Source organism: Palaemon carinicauda, chromosome 1 (genome assembly GCF_036898095.1).
Source record: "Palaemon carinicauda isolate YSFRI2023 chromosome 1, ASM3689809v2, whole genome shotgun sequence".
In the NCBI taxonomy this organism is placed as follows: domain Eukaryota; kingdom Metazoa; phylum Arthropoda; class Malacostraca; order Decapoda; family Palaemonidae; genus Palaemon; species Palaemon carinicauda.
In genome coordinates, this window is record NC_090725.1 from 246,686,739 (window position 1) to 246,701,738 (window position 15,000).

The window sequence follows — 15,000 nt, forward strand, 5'->3', positions numbered from 1 at the left end:
AGATGTAGGTCTCTTGACCGGGTAAATTACGCAAGGTAGATGGGCGCTTAACAAGCGAAAAATGCATTACTATCCGTGAAGCTCTAGTTCGGGTTGTTCGAGCAAAAGCTATCCATACCAACTCCTCAGCTTATCAGGGTATTAGTTAACCCACAATTTCTACAGCTGGTGCCGTGAGTAGGAGAAAGGAAAAACCAAATATTAAAATATTTCGGAAATAAAAGTTTGATTGTCCTTTTAATCACTAACTCATACAGCTGAGGAGCGATACTCATGGATTCCTAAATATTTTCTCTCATTCTTTAGATTTTATTTCCTGAGCTTCTTCCTCTATCCCCTGATTCATTATTTAATATTTGTGTTTCTTTCTATCATTATTTATTCATTTATTTATTAAATATTATCTTTAAAATGAATGCCCTTCTGCCTCGGCGCTCGTCTTAGGGCATCAACTTTGGTTCTTAGCTTCTCACTGTGCCTCCATAAAAGAAATTTCTCCCAAGCGGCAGCAGAAACACCTTCACTTGACCATTCCAACTGGAACTATTTGATATTTGTGTGACACCAAGACAGGATATTCATTAGCTGGATTCCGGAATAAGGCATTTGGAGATCTGTATTTCATTTTCCTCTATCTTAGTTTTTACAATCTCCATCGAAGTAAAAGAAAATTGCATTGTGAGGCATGATTCCATGAATAAGTGGTGCCCCTCAGATTTTTTATACAATATATATCGCATTCCTGTATCATTATTCCAGTTAACGAAAATATCTTAGTCGATTTTAAAGCAACTGGTTAAATTTTTCTACAGAGCATTTAATGTATATAGAGGAGTATAAAATATAATGATAAAACTATATGCAGCCGGACAAATGTTGGTATACGGATCCTAAAGGAAGCAAATCCTCCAAACGCCCAAAAGCAATTATAGTTATTTTCCCCCAAAATCACCCATTATTTGGATAAGCATTTGATTCTAAGAAAATAATCCCGTTATTTATATCCTGTAATAACTATCTCCAATTTTGCCATTTAGTTTCTATAATTATCAAGTGAATAAAGCTCTTACGATAAAGATTGAATTAGCAATGTAGTAAAGATTTTACTATATATGTTTAAGATTTTAGTTCAAATGGCAATGCTAGTCCTTCAAGGCCAAGATAGCAGACGGTGAGATGACAAAGCTCAACAATGGGAATGTAAAATAAATGATGAATAAAGGGAAAGTGGCTTAGAGTCTAAATACTGAAACGGCGCATACCCCTGAATCTGAATAATTTGGGAAATATTTTACAATAAAGTATCCTCACGTATTACGAAATGTTACATTCAATGAATATCCATAAACTGTAAGTAGTTTTTAGCAGTCAATCTAGAATCTGAAAAATAACGATAAGCTCTTGGGAGCATAATACAATCATTTCTATTGCAAACATTGTATAATAATGACAAACAATATTTTGATATGCATAAATGTCTAAAAAGGAGTTTATGTGCTGTTACATTACTTCACTAACTAGAGTAAGCTCAAACCATTTGATCTCTCTCTCTCTCTCTCTCTCTCTCTCTCTCTCTCTCTCTCTCTCTCTCTCTCTCTCTCTCTCTCATTTCAATGCTTCCACTTCCACTTCAATTCACCAAGGTTGGAGAAGGCTCCGCCCATTTCGTAGCAGTAGTAAGAGGAGCAACTTGTTGTCTGTTTTGTCATGGGAACACTAGAGACATCTGACGAAAGATTTCCCCTGAGTGTCGGCGTTCTTTTGATTCTAACTGTACATTTGTATAAATAATAATAGGACTATTTGTAAATGATACAATTGTCAAAATAAAATACCATTCACGTGAACAAGCAAAAAGTGGTTACCTTGAGTCGAAAATAAAAGGTTTAATTGCCTATACAAGCAAGTTGGTATTTAACAAAATACTAGAAATTTTTTACACTTACATAAAACCGCGGTATCATCACATGATGATATAAGACTTCCGCAATTTACAGATATATATGTTCATTGTTTGAATGAATTATTATCCAGTATACATATGAAATAAGCAATAAATAATTGATAAACTACATCTTAGTCAGTAATACAGTTATATAAAAAGTGCACAAAATTCAGTATAAAAATTTCTAGAAGCCTATCACAACCTTCTTCTTGAGAATTATTGGTAAGATCATATCCTTAATAAAAAATAGGTTCAGTCATTTTAAGATACCTGAGTGAATGACTTGTACATAATACTTTTACCTGTTCCGTGAGGTTTTTTTTTTTTTTTTTTTTTTTTTTTTTTTGACAGTACATGTTGTATATCCAACATATTTAGAGGAGTTACATCTACATATATTGGATACACATGTACTGGCGGAGATGTTATAGGATGAGAGGTAAGTTAAATGTTCTATCAGTTTGTATATTTCTTCAACCACGAAAGTACTTATACATTTTTATATTAATGTCAATTATTTTTAAAATCTTAGTTGTTTATCCATGGTAAACATTCATATAAATTAACTTATTTGGTAAACAAGTTCGTTGCATTTTATCTCCGGAGATAAAAGAGAGGAGAAAACTCTGTCTGGTTGTGTGTTTTCTTGTGAGATACATTCGCTTTGTTTTATTTTCAAAGGATCAGGAAGATATACCATTCATGACAGCTGTGATATGGGCTCAGATGAAGAAGTCGACCTGGTACAAAGTAGATATGAGCAGCCCGCGCTTCTGTCTTCCTTCCCACTAGAGCCACCTAGTGGCGACTCAAATTTGCTCTTGGTACCTTCTCCCTTCAAGGTCAACTGGCATTGCCTCCCTTTTCCGTCCTCTGGGTCGCTGTCCTTCAAATTTACCTTTTATAATAGCCTTCAGTAACCCATCTCCTCTTAAAGTGTGTCCTATCCATTTTTTTCTGCCTTTTCTTTATTGTTATAATTGAGGTTCTCCCTACTCCAACTATTCTTAGTACATCCTCATTAGTCTTGTGTTCTCTCCAACCAATTTTCTACATCATCTTCCATATCCACATTGCAAATGCTAAAAGATGTTTCTTGTCCGTTGCTTTTGGTCCATGTTACAGATCCATACCATGCAACACTGCATATGAATCTTTCTACAAATCTTTTCTTCAGTTCTATTTTCAGTTGCCCCGTTAATGTTCGTCTCTCTCTCTCTCTCTCTCTCTCTCTCTCTCTCTCTCTCTCTCTCTCTCTCTCTCTCTCTCTCCACCAAGAAAGGACCTGGGAACTAGACCTGTATGTATAACTTACAAGGAGTTACAAGGATTTTGGATGTCTCAAAGACTTTTTGGTCTATCTGCGGAAACTCCATTTGCTCTTTGGTAGAGCGATTTTGTTTAAGCATTTAGTTCAGAGAGTTCTTATGCTCTTGTCTAACTTATTCTTGAATTCTTTTACCGTGTTACTGTTTACTACATCCGCCGTAAGTCTATTCCAAGTATTTGCTATTTTGTATGTAAAGAAATTGCCACATTGAGTGCTATTGTATCTTTCCATTTTAAGTTTGTATCCGTTACCTCTGGATAGATTTGTGCTAAGCGAGAATAGATTGTTGTAATCTACATTTATTATTCCTTTAAAAATTTTGAATGCCTCTGTTAACTGTCCCCTTTATAAGTTTAAACGTTCCATCTTACGTCTATATCCAAATTGCCTTAGTGTTGGGGCTAGTTTGGTGACCCTAGCTTGTACTACTTCCAGTCTATCCATATCCTTCTGAATACTTGTAGCCCAGAATTGGACTCCGTATTCTAGATGGGGTCTTACTAGTGATGCGTACAGCTGTAGTGCAGTGTCTTTGTTTCCTTATTTGAATTGTCTCCTTGTGTCGCCTATTAGTTTCTGTGCTTTCTTTACCGCTTTTATGCTCTGTTGGATATACTTCAAATCGTTGCTGATAATAATATTGAGATCTTCCTCCTGGTCCACATTTTCTATGCCATTACTCAGCAGTGAGTAATCTGAATGTGGGTTACTATAACATATGTGCATGACTTTAAATTTCCCACAGTTGAAAGGTATTTGCCATTTTCTGGACCATTCTCCTAGCCTTAAGGCTTCTACCGCATTTATGCCCAATTTAGTATCGTCGGCAAATTTGGCTATTCTACTAGTTTATCCTAAATTTATGTCGTTAATGTAGATCAGAAATAGCATTGGTCCAAGGACGGACCCTTGAGGTACTTTGCTTGTAACAGCTACCCACTCTGAAGCTTTTCCATTGGTTAAAACACTTTGTTTTCTTTATGTCAGCCAATCTTTGATTCCTTCAGCTGGTTCGTCAATGATACCTAGTGCCCTAATTTTAACCATTAATTTGTTATGAGGAACTTTGTCAAAAGTCTTTCGAAAGTCTAGGTACATGATGTTTATTTGCCTGTTTTTGTCATAAATGGTAAAGATGGGGAAAAATTCCAAAATATTTGTCACACATGATCTCTTCTGTCTAAAACCATGTTGGCTGTTTATCAAAAGATTGTTTTCCTCTATATGTTCCACTATTGAATCTAGTATAATTGATTCACAAATTTTGCAAGACACTGTCGACACACTAATATGTAGTTGTGTGTGTGTGTGTGTATGTGTGAGAGAGAGAGAGAGAGAGAGAGAGAGAGAGAGAGAGAGAGAGAGAGAGAGAGAGAGAGAGAGAGAGAACTTATCGAACTTTCCGCCGTAAGATCAGTGTGAATTGCTCAGTTGCCCATTGTTAATGATCATCTATTGAGTCGTGGCTGCCTCATTACCGAGAAGCCATTAAGTTGGGTAATGGATGCAAGTTCGAAATACATTTCTATTGAGAGGTGGCGGCCTCTCTTTTTGCAATTTTCGCCTAATTTCAAATTAGCTGACTAAAGTTATTATTATTACTACTTTAGATGTATAAGTCCCCTTGCGATGAAAAATCTCAACGAGGAAGTGAAATATAAAGTATTGTAAGCGTACTGGTGTAGGTGATATTTCTTCATTGGGAGGGGCAAGATATATTTTTTTTTTTGGGGGGGGGGTGTTGCCAAAGAAAATTACGCTAAACTAATGTGTAAATCTGTAATTGGTAAAATATACTATTGTCGAGTATATATACAGTATATTTATATGAGTGAAGTAAAATATACTACTGTACTAATTAGTAAACCTATCTTTGAAATTATTGAGCTCAATTTTCAGTAAATTTTTAAATTTCACTGTATGAGGATGCGTCACATACTACAACCTTGTACTCAACACTAGGCTAATTTCTATTATCAAGTTTTAATTTTCAACTGTAGTATTATATGCTTGTCATATAAATATATCAAAATAGTCAATATCTTCAATAACACGGAAGATTTATGACCCTCCGAAATCTCTTTCAAATTTTAATCTATCCCAGTCCCTCTTCGTCATCTCTTCCTAGAAATTAACTCTAGTCAGCAGTAGCAAATGCATTGCACTATTGCGAATTTGTAACTGCAGTTTCAATGACTTATGTAAATGTTGATCAAAGTAAATTAGATTGGAAAATCACGAACAAACTTGTCATCTTTACTAATAATTTATAACTTACAGCATCTTGCTTTTCCAACCAAGGATATAGCTTAGCTTGTAATAATAATAATAATAATAATAATAATAATAATAATAATAATAATAATAACAACAACTAACAGGGCATTTCAACGGGGGCCGGGTAGTGTTGGCAGTGGGGGGGGGGGGAAGCATCTGTGAGTGGGCTTATTCCCTGTCTCCTTCCCCAGTAGCGATACAACTGCCTCAGTGATTTATGTAATATTAATATGTTAATAAAGCCTCAGACATTTTTGAGAGGGAATTAAAATTTTATTTTAAAGCACATACCTCAAATAAATAGGATTGTTTTTTACATAAACTTTTAAAATACGGATTTTTTTTTTCGTGTTCATCAAGTATTTATTTGCCTACTGGTTCCAAACTAAATAAGCATGAGTGTTATTCATTTCTTGTTTTCTGTGATAAATATATCATCACTCAATACATCGATGGAGGAGCTTGTTGTAATATATACGCTTTGTACTTTTATGTTAGTATATGTTTATTTCTCGTGAGTTCTCTTATTTTTTTACTGTACATTAACGACTCGTGGTCAAGCTAAAACGGTAGAAAAATGAAATTGCAATGGATAATGTCTTCAAGTTCATCTCATTGTCATTATTATTATTATTATTATTATTATTATTATTATTATTATTATTATTATTATTATCTAAGCTACAACAGTTAGAAAAGCAAGATGCTATGAAGTCCAATGGCTCCAACAAGGAAAATAGTCCAGTGAGGAAAGGAATTAAAGAAAAAGATAGAATAGTGTATCATCAAGCAAAAGAATTCTAACCCAAGACAGTGGAAGACCATGGTACAGAGGCTGTGGTAGTACCCAAGGCTAGAGAACAATGGTTTGATTTTGGTTTGTGCTTCTGCTAGAAGAGCTGCTTACCATAGATAAGGAGTCTCTTCTACCCTTACCAAGTGGAAAGTAGCCACTGAGCAATTAGGGTCTTAGCCTTAACAGCATTATTAGCCCATTTCTAGTGGGTCGCTGTTTTTAGTGAGTTCTCCAGCTGTCATATGCCATGTCTTCATATTTATGCTTTTTCAGCATATTCTTCTTGATGCAGTTTTTCCACCTCTTCTTTGGCCTTCCCTTTCGTCGCCTTCCCGAAACCTCCATCTCCACTCTGCGACCAACATACTCCTCATCCCGGCTCATCATATGTCCATACCATCTCAACCTTGCTTCCTGCGCCTTTTATGAATTAATCCCTTGATTGAAGAAGAATTGTTTGGTTACCTTAATGTTGTCAGGTATATGAGGAAAGAAGAGAATCTGTAAAGAATAGGCCAGAATATTTTATGTATACACGTTTAGACAGGAAAATGAGCCGTAACCAGAGAGTGATCCAATGTATTACCAAGATCTATTCTTGTGTAGTACTGTTCTATTTGGCCAGTCAAAAGGCCCATTAATTGTCTAGCGGTAGTATCTCAACGGGTAGCCTAGTGTCTTTGCCAACCTGCTACCTATAATTGACATTATGGTTCGTGTATTTAATTATGGCATTAATGTTGTTGCTTTTTATTTTATTTTCATTATTGATTCTTATATCTACTTCTGATACTGGTTTCCTATAAGTGCCTTATCTCACTATTTCCGGCTTCTGACTGTCTGTCACTGTCTATCATGACAATTTGTAAACTGTTGAAAGTATTTAAGAAAGGTAAAGAAAGGTAGACCAGAATGCATGAAGAGAATAATACGTTCTTTTGTCTATATGCCGTTTGTATGTCTTAACTGCTAATTTGTTTGTTTCATAACGTGTCAATCTAGTAATGTTTCTATCATAATTACTTTGCCACCGTATATCTTTCTACATCGTTGACGGGAGTTTAGACAAGTTGATGTCCAGTAGTTAACCATCTGCCTAAATGTGTTTGACGAGAGATCTGGGTATCAGTCTGTCCCTCTGTATGTCTTTCACACTAACCTTGTCATTACAACTGTTACGTAATTAAATGGACTTCAGTCAAACTTACTATGTAAGGAGTTTGCCTAAAATGTGAAAATATCTACAGTGATCACTAGTTTTGTACAGAATCTTTGAATTGGCCATGCCATTTTAACTATTAATTAGAGATAGAGAATTCATGCATAGTACAGTATACCACGCATAATTTGTCAACGAAAGCCTTTCAGGTGAGGCTAAGCTAAGACTGATGATAACGGTACTGAAAATAAAGCTGCCATCGGTGCCTTTTAGTGTTTCTTAATCCCCTTTAGTAAGGAAATGTTCGGTTACAGTCATAGATATTGTGCTGACCCTCTTTATCCAGTCAGAAATGTAGTTACTAAGATGGAAGCCACAGCCCTACCAATGTATTAATTATTAAGCTTTTTAAAACTTCTGCATAATATAAATCTTTTATGGAAATAAAAATAACACATGTAGGTTTTTGCTAAATCCGCATGTCTCCTACCAACCCACCAACCAAATTCACTCCAAGAACATTTTGAGTGATGAAATGTTGGCGTAGACACCATTATGGTTATTACTAAGGCCGACATTTTTGAAATTTTTCTCCCAAGAAAATAAATACGTGAAGTATGAATGCTAAAGTTGCTTGTAGAAACTGCAAAATTTGTCCCATAATTTTTCCTGCAAAGAAAGTCATTGCATAATAATACACATGAAAGAAGAGGGATGCACACATTGATGAATAGACAGGTAGAAGAAAAGGAGGTCATTATACATATATATATATATATATATATATATATATATATATATATATATATATATATATATATATCAGTGCTTTACGGTTTACCTATACCAACTCCGTCCAGGAGGAGTTTTGATGATAAGTTATGTGTAACAGATAGATTATACAACTAAGTATAGGCGATTTGAAAAATGGAAAGACTTACAGAGGGAGAACTGTAGTCCCACCTCCTTTGTCAATGGAAAAAGTAAAAGGTAAAATATTCGCAGTAGATATGATTGAAAAGTTAAATGGCGATGATATGCTGAAGTTGTTATTAGTCCCATAATGCCTAAGTCAAGAAACTAGGTTTTTCCTTTGTCCGTATGTCTGTTTCTTAGTTTCTGTCTCACTTTCTCACCTACACGTTTGAAGCGATTTCAAGCAAACTTCGTATGAAGGGAAACCATCACACAGATGTGATTGGAAGTAGGTCATCTGTTTTCTCCGTCGATCTGACAATCCATGCACATGCATTGTTTGACTTGTGTTCTTTTTATATGTCCACCTTTTCCTTACTGCCCTTATGCACGATTTTGCCCAGTTGGAAAGATTTCCATTATACTTGTTACAAAGGCAATCCATCATCTGCTTGAGTACTTAAAAGTGGATTATCTGTCTGTTCAACTGTCATAGTCTGTCACATCCTTAATCGACTGCAACTCATCCTACAGAATTGATGGGATTTCATTCTAGTTTGGTAAGCTTGTAGATCAACATGCTTTGATGTGTATGAAAGATTATTCGTCTTGTTTTGTGAGTCTGTCTTGTTACACATAAGTATTAAGTGGTCATAACAATTCTTCATTCATGTGTGAAGGGATTCCACTCGAACTTAGTTCAAAGGTAAATCATTATGCATAAGTATGCATGGAGGGAGATCGTCCCCCTTTCTGCACTGCACTGTCCGTCACGGTTACATCGTTGAAGGTATTATATGGTATCTACATTTGCAATTGTGTTCTTGCTTTCCTCGTGATTTTAATACCCTTGTGGAGTATTGATGCCTGTAGGTTAGTTGTAAGTTATTTTTCATCACTATAGGGATCTAATTTGTAAGCAGTATGTTATAGTCTCCATATTATTTTTTTTTATCATTCAATCTAACGATATAACCTAATTCTTTTCCATCAAGAAATTGTGATGCTCTTATCCGTTACTTGGGATATTACTACTCTATCAAATAAACCGTTCTATTTGACAATGGCAGTGTGAACTGTTTCACTGTATTTAGTTGTTATAAAACCAGTACTTATAGAAAAGGAATATTCACGATGGTAGCTCTTACGTTTTAAGTTTGATGAAAGAAATAGTAGTGTTAGAGGTTTCGAATGTCAGCTCAGTTGCTAAGAAATTTGCATCTTTTGAACGCTTGCCATTATACTTTCGAATAGCACCAGAGAAAGCCAAGATTTATAGCTCAAATATTATATCTTGTTAAATTAAACAATATACCCATCAGAAAAGTAAAAAATGAGATGGATCTCTAATAATAACTGATGAAGAAGGGCAACGTTGGATGGGACAGTTTAGTGAGGTCATGAATAGGATATATGAAGGGAATATCTTGATTGATATACCTGAAACTTAGGAAGACCTTGGTGTGCTCTTGAATGAATTCTGTGTGTTTGAAGTGGAAGCTATCATTAAAAAAACTCTTAAGAGATGGAAAGCCCCTGGATATGATGGAATAACTGCTGAGATAATATTGGCCGAAAATTAAGTGATTCTCAGAATTCGTACAATATTATTTTGTAGAATGTGGCGTGAAGAGGCAAAACCTGATGAATGGTAGTTAGGAGAGTTGGTGAAACTGGCATCTGACTGATTGCAATAAATACAAAGGCATCATGCTTACGTCAGTTGTCTTGAAAATATATAGTATGCTTATTGTAAAGAGACTAGAGACAAAGATTGATGAAAAGCTGACAGATGAACAAGCAGGGTTTAGGAAAGGTAGAAGTTGTACTGACCAAATTTTCTTTTTAAGACATTTTGTGAAAAATATAGACCCCTCTTTGATAGTTTACACCGGCCAATTTTGTGGGGAGTACTGCGTTATTATGGAATTCCTCTTAAGTATGTAAATTTGATTAAATCTCTTCATGAGCATAGCAAGTCATGTTAGTGGATTCCTATCAAACGAATTTCCAGTGAATACTCCGAGGGAATGTGTTGTCACCTATGTTGTTTATCCTCCTCGTGGGTTTTGTAATGCATAGAACAGTCGGGGATGGTGGAGAAGGATTGGACTGGATTGGTAATAGGAAATTAGCTGACCTTGTGTATGCTGATGACGCTGTCCTTATTAGCAGAACACCACAGGATTTGCAATGATTGCCTACCAGAATGCATGAAATATCACATGAAGTAGGGCTCAAGATAAATAGAAGAATGTCAGAGATGATGAGAACGGAATATGATGTATCATTGGAAGGGGAAAGGATTACTGAGGTAGAATCATTTAAATATTTAGGAACTATGATCTCTTATACAAGATCTTTAGAATTGGGAGTTTAATAAAAGATTGAAAAAAACAAATCAGGCAATGACTAGGTTAAGATAATTTTCGAAATCAAATCGCCTGAAATTTCATGTAAAATATCAGGCTATATATTAGTTTAGTGAGATCAGTGTTACTGTATGAACATGAGTCATGGTATGACAATGAAACAATATCCAAGAAATTTCGTAGATTTGAAAACAAAGCCGTAAGAAGAATATTAGTAGTTAAATAGCAGGACATGATTAGAAATGACACTGTGTGAGATTACTCGAGTGCCGTATGTGGATGAAATCAGTGCGAGGTGTAGAGGAAGATGATTTGGGCATGCTCTTTGCACTCCTCAAGAGAGATTAGTTCACCAAACTTTTAACTGGGCTCCACGAGGCACTAAAAGAGTTGGAAGACGAAGTCTACATGGCTGAGGACTATGAAGTGTGAAGTAGATGATGAAAGGAGAATTATTGATTTAAAAGATCAAGATAGAGACGCCTGGCTAAATCTAACCGAGACCCTTTGTGTCAATAGGTTTAGGAGATGATGATGGTGATGGAATATTACTTTGGTGTCTTGTTGAACGCTTTGCCGTATCTGTTTTCCATTTTTTTTTTAAATTGATGATATTTCACTATGTATTATTTGTTTTTTAAGTTTAAAAAGTGTTGGAATTATGCAGGATAAACTTAAAGCTGAACAGGAAATGTAAACAAAAAAACTTCGTCTTGATTTTTTCTTACTGTTATACTACTTTGTTTAGATCTTAGTTTAGTTGTTTCATAATTTCGACTTTTACCTTACTTTTACCGTTAAAATAGCTTTTTTTTTTTCGCCGTCGACGACAAGCTATACTAACTCTAGTAATATCATTATTCATTCTGAATCTAACGAGACAATGTTTGCTCATTAATTAAAGGGAGAAATAAAACTTCCATATAATTTCTTCATATTACCGTTTACCCCTTGCCAATATTTATTTTTATTGCGATGCTTCCGTATTGTAAGGAAGGGACATTTGATCTTTGTTCTAATATATTTTTCTTAATTTTAACGGTGTGTAAACATAAAAAAAACCTTAAATCCTCAATGACAAACCTTTATGTTTGTAAAGAATAAATCATTTTGTTTGCGTACTCCGAGGTTTCAGATTTTTTTTTTTTTTTTTTTTTTTTTGTCAGCGTAGCGATGGCGAAAAAAAATCTCTAAATCTGTTACATTTTTGGAAGTACATCTCTCTGTTTTATATTTTTAGAAGCCATTTTACTGAATTGAGATTTTTCTCTTTTCTCTCCCCTCTGTTATTATACACACGCATTCTTTCCCCTTTTCGAAGGGTTGGATGTAGGGATGGGAGAACCCCATTTTCCACCTTGGATAAGGTGGAATATGCCAAAATGTGCGTCATGGCAGTGTGTTGTGCAGTTCTACGACGTGGTTTGCCCCAGAGTCAATACAGATAGGCCTGCCCCGCACCATTCCGCCCATGTATAAACGAGTGATATCGTCAAGTGGGGAGAAGAAAGAAGTGAATAAAACTAGTAACCTGACCCATTTTAGAAACTCTTACAAAATATAACCGACTGGTGTAGCGTTAGGAAGGCATGGTGCTTGTAGTATCAAGAGTAATTAGAGCTGGCGAAACTACATTGAGGATTGTACGAGATTGTACAAATAATACTGAGTATGGAAGAATTTACACTTATGATAATGTATATGTTCCTGGATTTTCAGAGAAGTGTGAATAATTTTTGTTTGTTTGTTAAGGTTTTAATCTGTGTGTTGCTCGTTTATCAGATCATGTTGGTTGCACTACAAAATTTGACTACCAAGAGACTGAGTACAATAGAAATGTGTATGGATAGAATGCTTGTTTGTTGAAAATACCCGTTTCCCAAAGAAGAATAGTAAAATACATACTTGGAAAAAAGGAAAGGTTCAGGAAAATGGATTGCTAGATTATATGTTAGTGTAGAGAAGATAGAATTGGAAGTTGATGGATGTAAAGGTGAGGAAATAGATTGCTTGGAGTATATCTAATCATTATGTGGTTGGGGCAGACATTCAGATTGATATAAGATATAGAACATCTCAAGAAGTGGCTATGAATGTCATTAATACAAAAGAATTGAGTAACAAGGAAGTGCAAAGACCATATAAAGAAAAAAAAATTATTAATTCTGGGCTAAGGTTTAAATAATGTAGAAGGTGGGAGTTGTTGGGGATTTTTTTTTGAAATTCCATTATGATCTTTTCATAAGTTAAATCTGAAGCAGTTTGTCTTACAGTTGAAACTGAGTCATAGGTTTTCTCAAGAGTTAAATCTAAAGCAGTTTGTCTTACAGTTGAAACTGAGTCATAGGTTTTCTCAAGAGTTTGTCTTACAGTTGAAACTGAGTCATAGGTTTTCTCAAGAATTAAATCTGAAGCAGTTTGTCTTACAGTTGAAACTGAGTCATAGGTCTTCTCAAGAGTTAAATCTGAAGCAGTTTGTCTTACAGTTGAAACTGAGTCGTAGGTCTTCTCAAGAGTTAAATCTGAAGCAGTTTGTCTTACAGTTGAAACTGAGTCATAGGTCGTCTCAAGAGTTAAATCTGAAGCAGTTTGTCTTACAGTTGAAACCGGGTCATAAGTCTTCTCAAGAGTTAAATATGAAGCAGTTTGTCTTGAAGTTGAAACCAAGTCATAGATCTGAAGCAATTTGTCTTACAGTTGAAACTGAGTCATAGGTCTTCTCAAGAGTTAAATCTGAAGCAGTTTGTCTTACAGTTGAAACTGAGTCATAGGTCTTCTCAAGAGTTAAATCTGAAGCAGTTTGTCTTACAGTTGAAACTGAGTCATAGGTCGTCTCAAGAGTTAAATCTGAAGCAGTTTGTCTTACAGTTGAAACTGAGTCATAGGTTTTCTCAAGAGTTAAATCTGAAGCAGTTTGTCTTACAGTCGAAGCTGAGTCATAAGTTTTCCCAAGAATTAAATCTGAAGCAATTTGTCTTACAGTTGAAACTGAGTCATAGGTCTTCTCAAAAGTTAAATCTGAAGCAGTTTGTCTTACAGTTGAAACTGAGTCATAGGTTTTCTCAAGAGTTAAATCTGAAGCAGTTTGTCTTACAGTTGAAACTGAGTCATAGGTTTTCTCAAGAGTTAAATCTGAAGCAGTTTGTCTTACAGTTGAAACTGAGTCATAGGTCTTCTCAAGCGTTAAATCTGAAGCAGTTTGTCTTACAGTTGAAACCGAGTCATAGGTCTTCTCAAGAGTTAAATCTGAAGCAGTTTGTCTTACAGTTGAAACTGAGTCATAGGTCTTCTCAAGAGTTAAATCTGAAGCAGTTTGTACTATAGGTGAAACTGAGTCATAGGTCTTCCCAAGAGTTAAATCTGAAGCAGTTTGTCTTACAGTTAAAACTGAGTCATAGGTCTTCCCAAGAGTTAATCTGAAGCAGTTTGTCTTACAGTTGAAACCGAGTCATAGGTCTTCTCAAGAGTTAAATATGAAGCAGTTTGTCTTAAAGTTGAAACTGAGTCATAGGTTTTCTCAAGAGTTAAATCTGAAGGAGTTTGTCTTACAGTTGAAACTGAGTCATAGGTTTTCTCAAGAGTTAAATCTGAAGGAGTTTGTCTTACAGTTGAAACTGAGTCATAGGTCTTCTCAAGAGTTAAATCTGAAGCAGTAATTCTTACAGTTGAAACTGAGTCATAGGTCTTCTCAAGAGTTAAATCTGAAGCAGTAATTCTTACAGTTGAAACTGAGTCATAGGTCTTCTCAAGAGTTAAATCTGAAGCAGTTTGTCTTACAGTTGAAACTGAGTCATAGGTTTTCTCAAGAGTTAAATCTGAAGCAGTAATTCTTACAGTTGAAACTGAGTCATAGGTTTTCTCAAGAGTTAAATCTGAAGCAGTTTGTCTTACAGTTGAAACTGAGTCATAGGTCTTCTCAAGAGTTGAATTTGAAGCAGTAATTCTTACAGTTGAAACTGAATCCTAGGTCTTCTCAAGAGTTAAAACTGAAGCAGTTTGTCTTACAGTTGAAACTGAGTCATAGGTCTTCCGAAGAGCAGTTTGTTTAACAGTTGAAACCGAGTCATAGGTCTTCTCAAGAGTTGAATCTGAAGCAGTAATTCTTACAGTTGAAACTGAGTCATAGGTCTTCTCAAGAGTTAAAACTGAAGCAGTTTGTCTTACAGTTGAAACTGAGTCATAGGTCTTCCGAAGAGCAGTTTGTTT

General features: G+C 35.2%; 2 protein-coding genes across 4 annotated transcripts in view; one reads left to right on the top strand and one right to left on the bottom strand.

Moving 5' to 3' along the window:
• pasha (partner of drosha) overlaps positions 1-15,000 on the top strand; it is a 738,765-nt gene that overhangs the window by 126,110 nt on the left and 597,655 nt on the right. The window lies entirely within an intron of this gene.
• Positions 6,568-15,000, bottom strand: part of LOC137638766 (mucin-22-like) — a 15,742-nt gene continuing 7,309 nt past the window's right edge. Inside the window, exons 3-7 of the mRNA XM_068371121.1 lie at positions 14,800-15,000; positions 14,230-14,706; positions 13,547-14,080; positions 13,222-13,413; positions 6,568-6,768 (exon numbers count right to left, since the gene is read on the bottom strand). The exon at positions 14,800-15,000 is cut by the window's right edge and continues 138 nt beyond it. Of these exons, the coding sequence (XP_068227222.1) occupies positions 6,568-6,768; positions 13,222-13,413; positions 13,547-14,080; positions 14,230-14,706; positions 14,800-15,000 (1,605 nt within the window). The remainder of the gene's footprint in view (positions 6,769-13,221; positions 13,414-13,546; positions 14,081-14,229; positions 14,707-14,799) is intronic.